Consider the following 15096-nt stretch of genomic DNA (forward strand, 5'->3'; position numbering starts at 1 on the left):
CACTGCTAAACAGTTTACAAGCTAATGGAAATCACTAATTTGAAACAGCAGCAAAGGAAGGTGAATTGCAGAGGCATAACCTTTATTCATGATTAATAAAAAAAAAAATGCATGAGTTGGCAAGGGGCTCGATAGAGTTGTTGAGATAAATGGGGAAAAAAATGGGGAAATGTACTTCCATTCAGAATACTGAGCCCTGGACAATATCCCTTTATTTTCTGTGCATAATGTCAAGTGTTTGTTTTAACACAATGTGTCATGCAAATACAGCACTGAGGCAGAAATATGGATTATTCCTGGACTCTGTCGAGGTCCACTGCTGCACTGGTAAGCTGGCAGCTGGTTGCGATGAGGCTGTAAACCCTGGGTAATGGCCCTTTACCACAGAGAGACTGGGAGGAGATAATGGAGGCGTTAATGATTGCTTTCAGGTGCCTCCACTCTCTTTCATGGCCCCAGCTATCTTATCATTCCCCGGGAAGCTAAGGATTGGTTTACGTGCAGAACAGCCATCGAGCAGTGTTCTGGGGGTGGGGGGGGGCAGGAGATCCCGGGATCAATGAAAACTAGCAGTGTTGTGCTCATTTCATCGCCTGCAGGGAAGTGGGGGTCCTACTGAGCACCCCCTGGAGAGAACCCAGCTGGCTGAAGTGTGCCTGTTCCAAATACGACGAGTTTCCAAGGGGGTCCCTTTCCTCACAAATCAGACAAGGTGTATCTGTGTGTGTCTCACAGCCCTCTTCCCCCCATGTATGGGGCCCATCACTGTAACAGTAAAATGAGACAGGAGTTCAGCTCGTGCTCAAGACGTGGAATCTCATCACCACCAATTTTATGGCAGGGCTGATTTCATAAGCTGGCGTGACAGCAATATGGAACGCAAGTGTGTGGCTGTGACCCGCAGTAAAAACATGTGTTTGCCATATAAAGTGAGATACCCCGAGATAAAGCAGGCAACCTCAGCATCCATTTGCTCACAAACCACAACCCATATAATGGGCATCTCAGTTGAGATGGTGCTCCCTTGGGTGACGGCATATAAAAGGCAAGCGTGTGAGGCAGATTAGTACCCAGCGCGTAGCCTCCTGCTCCAGTCCAGATGCTCAGGTTAAAAGCCAGGAGACTGATGAAGAGTCTGGGCTTGGGCACTCGCCCCACTCTGCACAGCAGATGCTGCATTTGCCTGACTTGGCTCTGACGAGAAGCTCGATTGGATGGGCTCATGCCACACCAGGAAGAACAAATATTTTTATGTACCATGCAGCATAGATCAGTAATGAACTTTTCAGGCAACAGAATGTGCACCCGTGCTCTGCAGAATAAAGCATGGGGGAGACAGATATGGCCCTTTTAGTCTGGTAGCCAAATGCCCTTCAACTGGAATGGAATATCATGGTGTCAAGCTCCAAAGAAAAGTTGTGCGTTACAGATACTGCATGTAGACATTCCCTCATTTTTAGTTTAATATTCTCAAGGTTGTTTCATGATGAGTAACATAAGCCTGTGCTCTTGGCAAGTTCTGCCAGAGTGAGGTTTTTCCAACATGGAGCAGCAACCAACTGACTAATGTTGGGCATTGGGAATTTTTAGAATGTGATGTGATACATACATTCATATATGTAAAAAAAACATACACTCGAAAACTGTCATGAGGGAAGCCGTTCTGAATGGTGTCGACGATTGTGCTTGTTGAAGACAGTGCCGAGACAATTTTCCTTGTTATTTCTCTTTAACATCCTCTAAGGTTGAGGTTAATGTCTCATTCAATTTCCCCTGTGTTCATTTTCCCACTGGAACACCATTTCCGTCTCCGAACACAGACCTATTTTGAGGAAAATGAAAAAAATATATTTTTAGATGTGAAATTCAATTTAACAGTAAAAGGAATACATTTTGCATGGCAAACCTTCAAGATATGCTCGACCTTATCATGTACTGAGGACATGAAACACACACATACGGGGAAAAAATATAATTTTCTCCTTTTAGGCGGTCATGTGTTCAAGTGATGCATCTTTGCACTGGGAAACATGGCATGTGCATTCTGTGTGTGCTATGAGGCATATACTTGAAATGATGTGAGCTATGTTGACAAAAGATACATAAGCTCTGAAAAGGTCAAACTTAATGTTAAGTCTTCCATTTCAAAATTATAATAAATAAGGCCTCATTGAGTTAATGAGTCATTGATGAGCACCATCTTTAAAAAATTGCCCTGCTTTTGATTGTTCTTCGATTAAACAGTCAGCTCCCAATTGCAGACTGAATTGCCTCAGACCTTGAAACTTGAAACTAATTTCTCTGATTCCCCAGATGTTCATTAATTGATTTGAATGCATACATTACAAAAGTCTATGGATAAATTGCCTTCTGACACACTACCATGTAACATGCACAGATAGGCTTTGCAACTGAAGGTTTCCTTTAAACATATTCTGAATATTACCACCAACAGGACAACATAAAACGGATTTACTGGTATGCATGCTGTGCAGCCCTATAAACAATCCTCACTGGTTTTTACCAACCTATATAAAGCCAACTCAGTGAGCTGCATTACGTTCAACATAACGCCACAGCACCTGGATACCTGCTCTTAAAAACGTCCAGAGGCAGGTCACTCCCATCTGGTAAAGCCAGATGGTGGACCGTAGGTAGCTGGGCCGGGCCTGACTCAACTGTCAATTGGATCCTGTTCCGGGGTGGTGGACAGGCCCATCTGATGTCCAGACATCGGGCGTGGGCCTATCTCCCCGATCCAGCTGCAGCAACTTCACGCCACTAATTAGATTAGTCTTGCACAGGGTACTACGGCAGCACCTTGGGCAAGACAGAGAGAGAGACCTGAGCAGGCCGCCTGCGCAGCGCAACGCTCGGCTGAACCGAGTAACGTCTTTAGAGGGCCCAGTGGCATTTGCATAAGTGCCAAAAAAGAGGGAGACAGAGAGAGAGAGAGAGAGAGAGAGCAGGGCTAGGAAATGGCCAGGAGGAATGGCTAATATATAAGGGGTGACAGGTGTTACCACATTCGGGCACATGTCTCGACTGGTAATCAATTCTGAGGTCCAAACAAGGGAACAGGGGTTGTTAGTGTGGGCTGCAGTGACCAGCTGGTGAGGGAGAGTTTGCTGCAGAGCTGGGCAGCCCTTTCCTGAGCCGTCACACCGTATTAAGGCAGAGATATGGTGTCAAGGAAAATGCAGACACCAGCAAGTTTTCCTATAAGCCTCATGCAGCCCAAAACATGCCCTGTACTTGCCCACACTAATAGAATAAAAAGAGCTCTACAAAATCAAAGATTTGCTACCAAAGACAGTGACAAATAATACTATTGTATCATTAAATCATTCCCATGGCTAAATACAAAAACAATTTGCATTTCCAAATGAAAAAATATTTACCTGTAATCCACTGATTTTTAAAAAAAGGGCAGTGCTGTATGGTTTTAGTCCAGGTTATTAGCTGTTACATATGCAGTTTTAGGTTTCTGGACAGATGAGTACAAATCAGTATTCAAGTGCAAAATCAGAACTCACAAGCAAAATCAAAATGTCAAAAGGCAGAACCTGTTTGCTGCAGTGCAGCAAGGTAAAGAGCAGGCACAAATGATGCTAAAGACAGGGATGGAGCACCTTTTGCTGCCTCTATGTGTGATAAAGGCATAGCTGTTTGAAGTGAGTCAAGAAAAACTAACACTGATGTAAAATCAGAGCATCTGCTCCAGGCCATGACATAAAACGTAGGTTTTCTGAAGTTGAAAGAAACACACACACATGCACGCACACACACAAACTCAACCAACACCCAATGACCTCCACACACATACAAACGACCTCCACACACAGACACCCACATACAGTACACACACACATACACACACACACACACACACACACACACACACACACACACACACACACACACACAAACATTAACCCATCCACCCACTCACACACATTCATGCAAGCAAGAAAGCCCTGCAGCAAGTTTGTCATTTTAAATCCAAAGGCGTCGACTCAGAAGGCTCCTCAAGCTCTCGGGTGTTCAAGAGAAACGGCTTGGAAGGCGGATGCTGCGGCACAGATCTGGCCCAAGGAGCCGGCTCCCAAACAGTCCCACCATCCCGTGCTCTAATTCGGTCTGATGTGTTGAATGCCAGGGAAAAGGTTACTTTCACAGTTTGGGGCACACCAGTATTGCACGGCGAATGCTTAGCCAGGCATGTGTGCAGGATGAGACAGATGAACAAACGAGCACGGAGGAGGTGAAACCTTCTGGGGAAGGAGCGAACGGGGAGGGGAGGGGGGGGGGGGGGGGGGGGGCATGGCTGCTGTGTTTATTTTTAAAGTTTTGTCTCCCCCACATCCCCGCCGGCCACTCCTGGACTCAGTAGCTGTTCCACAGTGAGCGTGGAGGGAGGAGAGACGCTTGGGCTTTTCGAAGCACTCTCACATCTGCACAAGAATCTCTGGGTCAGCATCCCATCTTTCTCAAAGTTGATTCTCGTCCAATAGCCCGGCTGATGGTGCGTGTGATCGTAAATAAGATCAAGCTGAGTGCAAAGTGATTTTAACAAACTCCATTACAGGGTTGCGCTCGGGAGGTAAAATGGAACAAAACAAACGGATCTGGGATAAAGGCAGCAAGTGTGTGTGTGTGTGTGTGTTATGTTTGGGAGATAAAGAGCATCTCAAACACGAGGCGCTCAACCTCAGGGCGAGATCTTACAAACAGCCAACAGATCTGTTCCACATCAAACAACACACCATCACAAAGACAGATGAGCATTTACTCCAAAAGGTGAAGAAGAAAGAAAACAGTTGATATGAGAAGTCTCTGGAAGGCATCAAAGATTATGTGCTTTATTCTTTTCTACGGTTAAGCGGCCTAAGTAACATGAAATGTGAAATATTATGTTTTTGCACAAATGTTCAATGTTCTGACAAAGCAGCAAACATGAACAGATGACAGGTCACGGTGTATCAGGAGCACTGGCCACTAGCCAGACTTTATGAAAAACAGCATAAAAAGTAAAATCCTGAAACATATCACTGCTCCAGAAATATGGAGGTTAATAACTGATGCCTGAGGCTGGGTGAACCCAGCCTGGTCTGCCGGCGATTTCTTTTTCACCCTGCAGCTCAGGCTGGAAACCTGCTCTGAAATCTTTTTCTGCTGCTCCCGTTACAATTTTGCCGGGACCAATCACAAGATGGTTTATCCACCTGGCGTGCTATTGGCAGGTTTAAAACGATGACGATAGCGGGAGAGCCTGGAGTTTTCGCGTCGCTCTGCAAACGTCACCCGGTTCGTTGGTCAGATTGGTGAATGACTATCCAATTGCGTACAGTCATTTGAACTATGCCCGTTGATCACGCCTCTTGTGCAGTAGAAAATACATAGCGGACTCCCCAGACCAATGCTTGGTCTGGTGAAAGCCAGACTACTGGTGCCCTGGCAGGTCTTAACCATATTTCTATATCAGGTAGCCCAACATCAGAGGCGGACAGAGTACACAGCTTCATTACTTCAGTAAAAGTACAGATACCCTTTGCTAAATTTTACTCAAGTACAAGTAAAAGTACAACAGTCAGATGTCTACTTAAGTAAAAATACTGAAGTACTTATTTTTAAAAGTACTTGAGTATCAAGAGTACATTTTCTAAATATTGCATTACTACTGCCACAGTGCTTACATTTATGTACATAAACGTCCTACATAGAGTTATGAAAAATGTTAATGTTAATACCTTGGAGAATATAAAAGGAATTGAAAGTAAAATCAAGTCATTTTCATCTTTTTACCATGTTGCTAGGGATGGGCAGTAGCTTTTGAAAGCGGGCGGTATCCCCCAAAGGGTGTGTTCAGCACAGCTGTTTAGCATGTGGCCTGCTATGTCAGACAGAGAATCTGTCAGCCTGGGGGATTGGTCTGTCTTGTGTCTGCTGCTAATGAAAAGTCAACAAGGGCCTGCATCTCAGCCTCTTCATGCACTGAAAGGAAACAAATGAAATCTTTTTCCTATTTCCCTTAAATCACTCACTTCCATCACCTCCAAAACACGATACCACCTGCCATTTATCTTGCCTATTAAGGGTACAGTTGCTTTATCCTTTAAATGTCTCTGTAAAGAAAAGAACTAACAAACCATCAACAACCGTACGCCCTCATGCACTGTTTCCCTAACAAACCATCAACAACCGTACCCCCTCATGCACTGTTTCCCTCTCAATGGTCTGTTTGCTCTGTTCACTCTCTCTCTCTCTTTCTCTCTCTCTCTGTTCTGCCCTTTTTCTTCTCTCTCCTACTTTGACTTCTCTCTCTCTCTCTCTTTCACACACACACACACACACACACACACACACACACACACACACACTGTACACACTTTTTCAAACATATTCTCTCTCTTTTTCCCTCTATCCCCTCTTCTTTCTCTAGACACACACACACACACGTACACACAAACACAGACACACACACACATCCACACACACACACACACACACACACACACACACAAGCACACACACACCATTCCCGCCCTCTCTTTGCATATGCTTCCCTTCAGCTGATGGATGGCTGTGACCTTGTTAAGACGCTGTGTTTAGTTCATCATCTTGCTATGCGTCCCCCCTCCCCCCAGATGCAGTGTACCTGTCATCCATGCTCTATCCATCCTTTCCACATAATTACACCGTGTTTGCCCGGCCAAAGTGCCCCTGCTTCCACACCATTGGAGATCGTTTGGGGTGGGCGGGGAGCTCTGTGTCTGTATGCCTCACACAGAGATGACTGTACTGTTGCGATACCATTACGACGACGTTGCATGGGGGAACAATATGCCTGTTCCTGCCCCTGGGTAATGTGATTAATGTAAGCTTCAGGCACCGTGTTCCAAAGCTAGAAGTGTCACTCCATCATTAAAAAAGTGTGTACCATCTAATGGCTCATGGACGGTTAAACCGAATGTCTGAATACTTTTGCTTCATGTTGGTGTGAGGCGTCATCCTCTGTGATTTTAGATTACTAGTATACTCTGTGCCGTAAAATGAGGCCCAGTCAACACAGCAGTGGCAACATCTGGATATTTGTGAGAGCCGTAATAAAATACTGTATCTGCTGTACTGCAGGACACAGGACAAGGGAGACAATGAGACAAGGTAAACCTGGGCAAAGGAATTACCTTTGACAAGGACAATATGTTCCCTTCTGGAAAATAAAGCTTTGACAAGGACAATATGTTGCCTTCTGGGAAAAAAACTGGAGGATTAAGTAAAATTGATTTAATTTGTGAAAGCAATAATAAGCACATTTACAGAGGAAATTTGGTCTCTGCATTTATCCCAATCCATGAATTAGTGCACACAGTGAACACACAGTGAGTTGAAGCACACATCCCGGCGCAGTAAGCTGCCTGCAACAACAGCGGCGCTCGGGGAGCAGTGAGGGGTTATCATACTACATGCACATATTAATGCTACATAGAAGTTGTTGGTCCAACCATACAACCTCATGCTATATATTTGTGACTGATTTCAAAAGCTGGATTTCAATCAATTTATTTGCATATTCTAAGCACATCCAGGAAAATAAGGCTCAATAAAATTCAATGACATATACAAATAAAAAATGTTTGCATTCAGAAGCTAAGAATAACAAAATCGCAGCATATGGGAATTACTGTAATGTGAATAAACTCATTTCATCAAACTTTGTCACATTATACCTTATACGAAACAAGAGTTAATTCATCCTCCCACAGTGAATTTAATTTTAATACCCATTGCAGGGTGCAATCCAGCATACATATGGATGCCGCAAGTAAGTTATTCTTTATCATCCAATCACAATATTTTCACCATATGATTTTAACATTCACATGAAGCTAACTGTTTGTCAATGGAACAAACACAAACTTCTCGCTTTGGAAATGGACTGGTTCACACCAGAGGAAATGGAGAGGAAATGGTTGCGCGGAAGCTCTGCCTGACACGGTGAACTCCCACATCTATGCACGGATATATGTGGCAAAACTACTGTGTCTGGGAACAATTGGACAGCAAATTGCTGAAAAAATGACTGTGAGCTATGTGCCATTTGGAAGTGGAATACAGCTCAACAGTGTGTAAGAATGTGTGTGTGTAAAAGAAATATTTCTGTGTTACTACCATGGAATATGGTGAGATGCAGGAGAATGAACTGTCACACCAGAGTGAAAAATCTCCTCTCCTAAACCCTTGAATGAGTACACAATAGCTTCCAGACACAACATCCACATCTAGATATTCAATGCACATCTTAGACAAAAGGAGGCAATCCACACAATAAATCCGCTATATATCTGTGTGGATTTACAAGAGAAATACTGCCGACGTTTGTATTTTCTTTAACTGTGTTCAACAACCCCCAATCCACACACAATCAATGGAGAGCACAGGCTACATAAGCAGCTAAGCCAGATACTCAGCGACTGTGGCCTGCTGTACAACATGCTGTACCTCCAGGGTCCTGGTCGAGGAGGATGTAAACTGCACAGTGGGGATGGCAAGCTGGTTGGCGAAGAAGCTCACATCCCCAGGGATCTGCAGGGAGCTGATGTTCGGACCAGGGCAACAGCTATTCTGAGTGCAGCTCCTCAAGTGTCTCTGGAATGGAATGGAATGGAAAACACCGTCATATGTCCCACATGGCTGAATCAATGTTTACAATGGGAGACTGTGTCTGTGTATGTGCAAGTTCAAGTGTTTGTGTTGTCTAAAACAACATGTGAGCATACAGAACACTTCACACATTCTACACACTGCTTAACATAGAACGGGGGGTCAACCTCCCCATAGCATTTCCACATACCAGGGATGTGAATACTACAACAAGCTCTTCTTACAGGCAACATTTGTTTTTCTTCTTTGCCACGCAGCAACATTTGTTTGTAAATTTAAAGTACTTTTTTGTCACTTTTACCCAAAGTAAGTGACAGACTTGACACAGTGGGTTTGGAATTTTAACCTTGGGAAATGAGACCATTCATGATTAATAAATTAGATTAGACTAGATTAGATTAGATTAGATTAGATTAGATTCAACTTTATTGCCATTGTGCAAATACCAAATAGCATTTTTCCCTTGAGTACTGTCATGTACTTGATAATTAACTTCAAATAAACAAGTACACACCAGCCAACAAATACACACGTCATCTACTGATCTTCTACTCATCTTCTTCTACTACTTTTAAATATGAGAAATGACTGAGAGGAACCACGATCATGGACAACCCCACCATTGAATATGAGAAATGACTGAGAGGAACCACGATCATGGACAACCCCACCATTGACTGCTCTGAGAAACACCATTTCCTGTTCTCACTAATCCTGCATCCACACAATGGCAGCAAGATCTTTTTTCAGGCCATTGCAGCCTCACTCCCACTTGGTAAAACTCGCATGACGCTTTGTTGATTTTCATCAAATGGGAAATCAGCGGTAGAGCCAGTAGCCCTTGGCATTTACCCATAGTGAGGAAATCAATCATTCCCTACAGGAACGGAACAGGAAGTATAGAAATGAAATAAATAAAATCACATGCAGTTGGAAAAATACCCAAGTAAGACAGCTAATCACCTCTATCAGTCTATGAGCAAAAACTGTCCTTGACTTGATGAGAAGAGCACACATAAGAACACATAGTATACTATTTCCATATAGACAGTGAAGTACACACCTTCATGATTAGGCAAACACGCTAACAGTTTAAATAGACGTTGGCAAGACCAAAGAAAATGAGTCAGGAACATGCCTTTTGACTATGCGATTTTGCTGACACGCGCACGCACGCACACACACACACACAAACAAGCATTGTCTCATTATCAAAGCCTTCAAATCTCCAAGTAGAGCAAATGTGAGTTAAGCAATTGTCATCCTTGAGCTCTGAATCTGTTTTCAAATATTAGAGTATAGCTTCTTCTCTCAGGCCCTTCATCATTCCCAATTAGTGCCATGGAGCCCATAATCTGTACACTGTGCATTTAGAGTCACTGATAACAGTCTCACTATCTATCTGGGAATGTATGTGTGCAGGTGCCATGTGTGTCTCCATCTCTTCTCTAACACTAAAGCCTTTGTGGCCAGCACACATCTCTAAATTCAAAATGAAGACGCCTGGTCCTCCAGGAGCTGGTGATAAAAGAAACAGCGGAGACAGAGAGAGAGAGAGAGAGAGAGAGAGAGAGAGAGAGAGAGAGAGAGATACTCGGCGGACAGTGACGCCGTTCTCCACTAGGAGGATCAATATTTCATTCCTTTGTCTGCTATGATAACGAGATGGTGAAATCACTGTTTATGTATTTGTGTTTAAAGGAATTCTGTGGTCTGAAAGGATTCTGGACAGGTGCCAGCCCAGCTGTTGGCAATCACCTACGAGGTGGTACCCACTCCACTGTGCCCCAAATAAGTCTGGCTGTGCCTCAAAACACTGCCGAATGCCCACCATCATTGGCTAATGGCCGTGCTTTGCCAACCTGTTTGAATCACGTTAACCCACTGGAAGGAGACTGTGAGGGCGGTCTTTAACTGGATGGAGACAGGGAAACCTCATTGGAGTAGTGTTTGAAGATTTGGTCAAAACTACCCAGTGGATAACAGTCAGAGTGCTAATTCACACTGAAACTCCTTGATGGGAACATGTAGGAGAGCAAGTGGTTATTTTCCTTGGCAGAGTTTATGTGTGGCTGTGTGTGGGTATGCGTGTGTGTGTGTGTGTGTGTGTGTGTGTGTGTGCATGCCTGAGAGCTGCAGTCCAACTCTCCAAAAGCATAAATGAGATCTGCCGTGGGTGACACTGTCAGGTCCCTAAAGACTGACACACCCAATGTTCTTCAGCCAGCCATCCAAACTGGATTAATGCTGCAAAATGTCAGAAAAAAACATCTAGATGGAATCGATAAACCCATAAATAAAATATCATACGCATGTTACTTTTTTTTCTGTCTTTTTCATTGACTGACTGACAGTACAGCAAAATAAAATACTCAGGGAAGGTGGACAGGTTTCCAAAGATTATGTGCATAGAGTACAAAAGGAAACTGTATGATCACTGTTATCATTATGAACAAGAGACAAAAATGCATTATTTTTTACTACAAAGACAAATCAGATTGAAAGGAAAAAAACTAGGCACAATTCACAAGACTTCTGATGAAATAAAAGGCAAAAATAGCTTTCCATGAATCCTTCAAATGGCGAGTCGCAGAACCAAAGTACTGTATCTTTCTCAAAGCATAGCTGGCCAAAATGACATTGTGCCGAGGAAATAATTTAGAAGGTGACTTAAAAAAATACATTTCCGGAAACAGGAGCCTGAAGCAGCCCACGTAAAAAGATAGGGATGTATTAATAAGACCTGGAATATAATAAAAGAAATAAATAGGGCTGAGGTTTAAGGAGTGGGAGGCTCCGAATAAAGAAAGATACACTTATGCACAGTGGGAATAGCTCCACAGTAGCCTGTTAGTGGCGTGCGAGGGCCTTTTGTGAGAGCCGTCTGGTCCTGGGCCCCTTTATTATATTCGAGCAAGCCATTTCTCATTCTCCCACAATGCTCCCACTTCCTTGCGCTCAATATAAAGCTTTTGCTGGGCTGACCTGATGCTGGTAATAACAGGGCAGTAAAGCAGGTTAATATTGTTCAGCCGAGTGAGCTCATATGTCTGCATGAGCCTGGATGTCACTCCAGCCCACACGAGCCTCTTTGGGATCGGAGAGAATGCCAAGGTTATAATGCAGCAATCACTGAGATTAGGGACACTCTTCAGTTTGCCAGCACAGCTCCTGTGAAACATGCAGGCAGGCCTTTTACAGGCGTGTACAACACTAACACATGCTGATGGCTCATGCATTCTGTATGCAAATGTTGGTGGGAGTGCAAGTAATTAAAATCAATGTTAAGGAACCGCAGAATAAGAGGTTACGCAAAGTATTAGTGGTTGTATTAGTTTGGTGTTCAAAACCAGTGAGGTATTCTTCCACCTTGTGTGACGGTTTGCCCTTGGATTCCAAAAACTTGTTTTAGATTTGTTGGGTTGTCACTGTGTTTGTACGTATGCTGAGTATAAGGTCAGGAAAAGGGCAAGATAGCTGAGTGGTATGAGGGAGTTGTCTGACTAGAGTAGCCAGAGATTTTGCTTGTGTGAGAGGGGATTAGCACATAACATGCACTGTACTAATGTTATTTAGTGTGTTAAGGCTATGATGCTAGTGTCCTCCCCTGCTCTCACTCACTGAGTGACCATGTGCACAGAGAAATAAGGACAGGGAGGGATAACTTCAAACTTTTAAAAGTATATATGTTAACTATATACAACAACAACAACTGAGTTGGCAACAACACAACAACACACTCCTAAAAAGAGTGAGGAGGAAACAAGGAAAGTCTGACAAAAGGAAAGTCTGGCAAATATTCAGAAAATAGAGGCTCAATTATTTCAAAACAAACAATGAATAGAGGAGGGAAAAGCCTGTCCCTATAATGTCAACACTAGCAGGTAAAATGACAGGAAGAATTTAATGCTGGTTGCAAAGCCTACTTTGAAAATAACATCAGAATAACATTATCAACATCCACCATTGGTTTGATTGGTCAACATAAAGCAAAATAGCACTAAATATTTTCCTTCTCTCTCCACCCAACAAAGCTAGAAACATTATAAACTATAGTAGTTACAGTATGCATTAAGATACTTCATGAACACAATGATATAAAATCCCCTCTAGTCAGATAGAGTGCATGATTACAAATATGAGGAGGTTCAGCAAGAACAGAAAGTAATACTGTATGTTAATACATTACAGATTATTAAATAATATATATGTAATGCAAACCTACCCAACTCACACACATTATAAATTATGAACTTTACAGTAGCTAAAATAAAATAATAAAGACATTATCAGCAAGTATGAAGACAAAGCTTGACACTGGACTCCTCTAGTGACAGCGTCATTAGCTTTAGCATTACATTAGAGTTCTGTAAATGTGACACTGGGGCCCCATGTGAAGTCATTTCGTGTGACATGTAATTTAATCAACTCACCACAATTAAACAGTCACTGTGTTAATAAACCGCGCTTTCATAAGCACAGGAGAGGTCATTCTCTCTGACACAACAGCAGTGCGTCTAATTCCGCAAGCACAAGCTGCTAAGGCAGAGTCACATAAACATGACAGCAGCTTGAGAAAACGCTCTCTTTATTGGGTCTCTGCTGTGGCTACCGATGCAGCCTAATAGGCTACGCACAAGTGATATAAGAGTCTTCATTTCCAGGAGACTAAAGATACTTGTGGTGCATATACTGCTTGAGAAGAGAAAGGAAAGCAAGCCAATTAAAATAACAGCTAGCTTCAATTAACTGTCATCTGGGTGACAAAATGACCTGAAGGCGAACCCTGAAGGTAGTAGTGTGCACAAACACACACAGACACACACAGACTTCCATTCAATTGCAATGTGTGAAAAGACAATAGTGCACTAGTGGCTGTGATGTTAGTGTCCTTCCCTGTGAATGTGTTCCGAAGAGCATCACAGAGTGGCCAGGTGCACAGAGCAATACTAGGGGTAGGAGGGGAACGACGGAGTGAGATTACGGTGCGCTCACACACACATGCACACTGTAAACAAGCTCAGCGTGTAAATGAAGAAGCCGTGGGAGGTGAGCATCTAATTCGTCATCCGGGAGCCCGTCGGACGGTGAAGGTTTATTGATTGTGGACAAATTGATAGCCGACAGAGGCGATAAAACATGCATGGCTGCCGCGCAGTGCCGCCGATACACTTAGAGATACTTGAGTACCTGCTCCCCACCTCCTCCCACTCCAAAAGCGGCAGGATGCAGAGGAGGCCCCACCTAGGCCATCACTGCACGGATTCAGGACCGCATAGGGAAGCCGTAAATCGTAGCCTCGTGTGTGTGTGTGTGTGTACTCCACTGTAGCTTAGCCCTCACAGTTTAATTACTAAAAGCAAACACTGCTTTGTCAATGTGAAACTACTCACATTAACAGGATAATAATACAATAATGCCATATCAACGGATGAAAAAGATAGTAGATATCGGCAGGCAGGCTACTGACCCACTATACTTTGAAAATAATGAATTAGGACAGTGGCAGTGTTGTGGTGTAATCAGAGAATCAATGAACACTTTATGCCACTGACTTTATGATCTCATTCAAAGACAACGTTAATGGAGCACACGACAGGAATAGGTTTCATATTCTCGGCAGGTAGTTGAAATTTTTGAGGTCATGGCCTTAGAATATTGCTAAATTAGTTGTACACTATAACTGATAACTGACAAGGCCAGTAAATGAATGTCGCTGAGGATAGAACAGATTGGTGCAGAGATATGGACTGCCATATGTGGATACTACTCACTAGTGTGAAAGGGTGCAGACCTCTCCGCAAAGTATCATTGCTGTATCTCCCTAAGGTGAGGGGTTTTTAGATTGTTCTCCCTACTGTTGTGATGTTACGCATCAGCCATTGCAGACATCTGACAATGAGGAAAGGCAGGGCTGATAACAATGGGGACTGAGTGGGAAACATTTACCTATAATTCATGTGATATATCTCTCCTGACAATGTGTGGGAACTCGTATAAACCCTTAATGGTATATTCCTCTACTAAGCTACCACTGTCTGTCTAACATCTTTTGTATTTTGTTTATTTTGTTTTTGTGTACATCTTATTTCACAATATTTCAACAACAAAATCTTCCTGGGCGACCCCAGACAAACCTGTTATCAAATTTGAATTTGCTCTGCAGGTCTGTCTGGAAAGGATCCCATTGATGCCAGTTTCCAAAAAGTTTCCGTTTTACGACTTAGAGGGGTGTAACCAGCAGTGAAATTAAACCTAAATTTAAGCATTAAACTCATGTTTCAAATTGTTTCAGAAGTGCAGTAAAAGCATATTTCTTGTTTACAAAGGTTTTAAATTCAGTTTTTAACTCAATTCCCAAAAAAATACACATCTGTATCTCTTTAACCCTGTCACCATCAGCAAAGCCAGTGGTTGCATTGATGGGAAAGC

The 15096-nt window shown here is 43.1% G+C and overlaps 1 protein-coding gene across 2 annotated transcripts in view; it reads right to left on the bottom strand.

Annotated features, from left to right (window-relative positions):
• Positions 1–15096, bottom strand: part of LOC121678180 (inactive N-acetylated-alpha-linked acidic dipeptidase-like protein 2) — a 215878-nt gene that overhangs the window by 41292 nt on the left and 159490 nt on the right. For both annotated transcript variants that reach the window (XM_042057472.1, XM_042057471.1), the window contains one exon: positions 8503–8649. In XM_042057472.1, the coding sequence (XP_041913406.1) occupies positions 8503–8649 (147 nt within the window). The remainder of the gene's footprint in view (positions 1–8502; positions 8650–15096) is intronic.

Source organism: Alosa sapidissima, chromosome 12 (assembly GCF_018492685.1).
Source record: "Alosa sapidissima isolate fAloSap1 chromosome 12, fAloSap1.pri, whole genome shotgun sequence".
NCBI lineage: Eukaryota > Metazoa > Chordata > Actinopteri > Clupeiformes > Clupeidae > Alosa > Alosa sapidissima.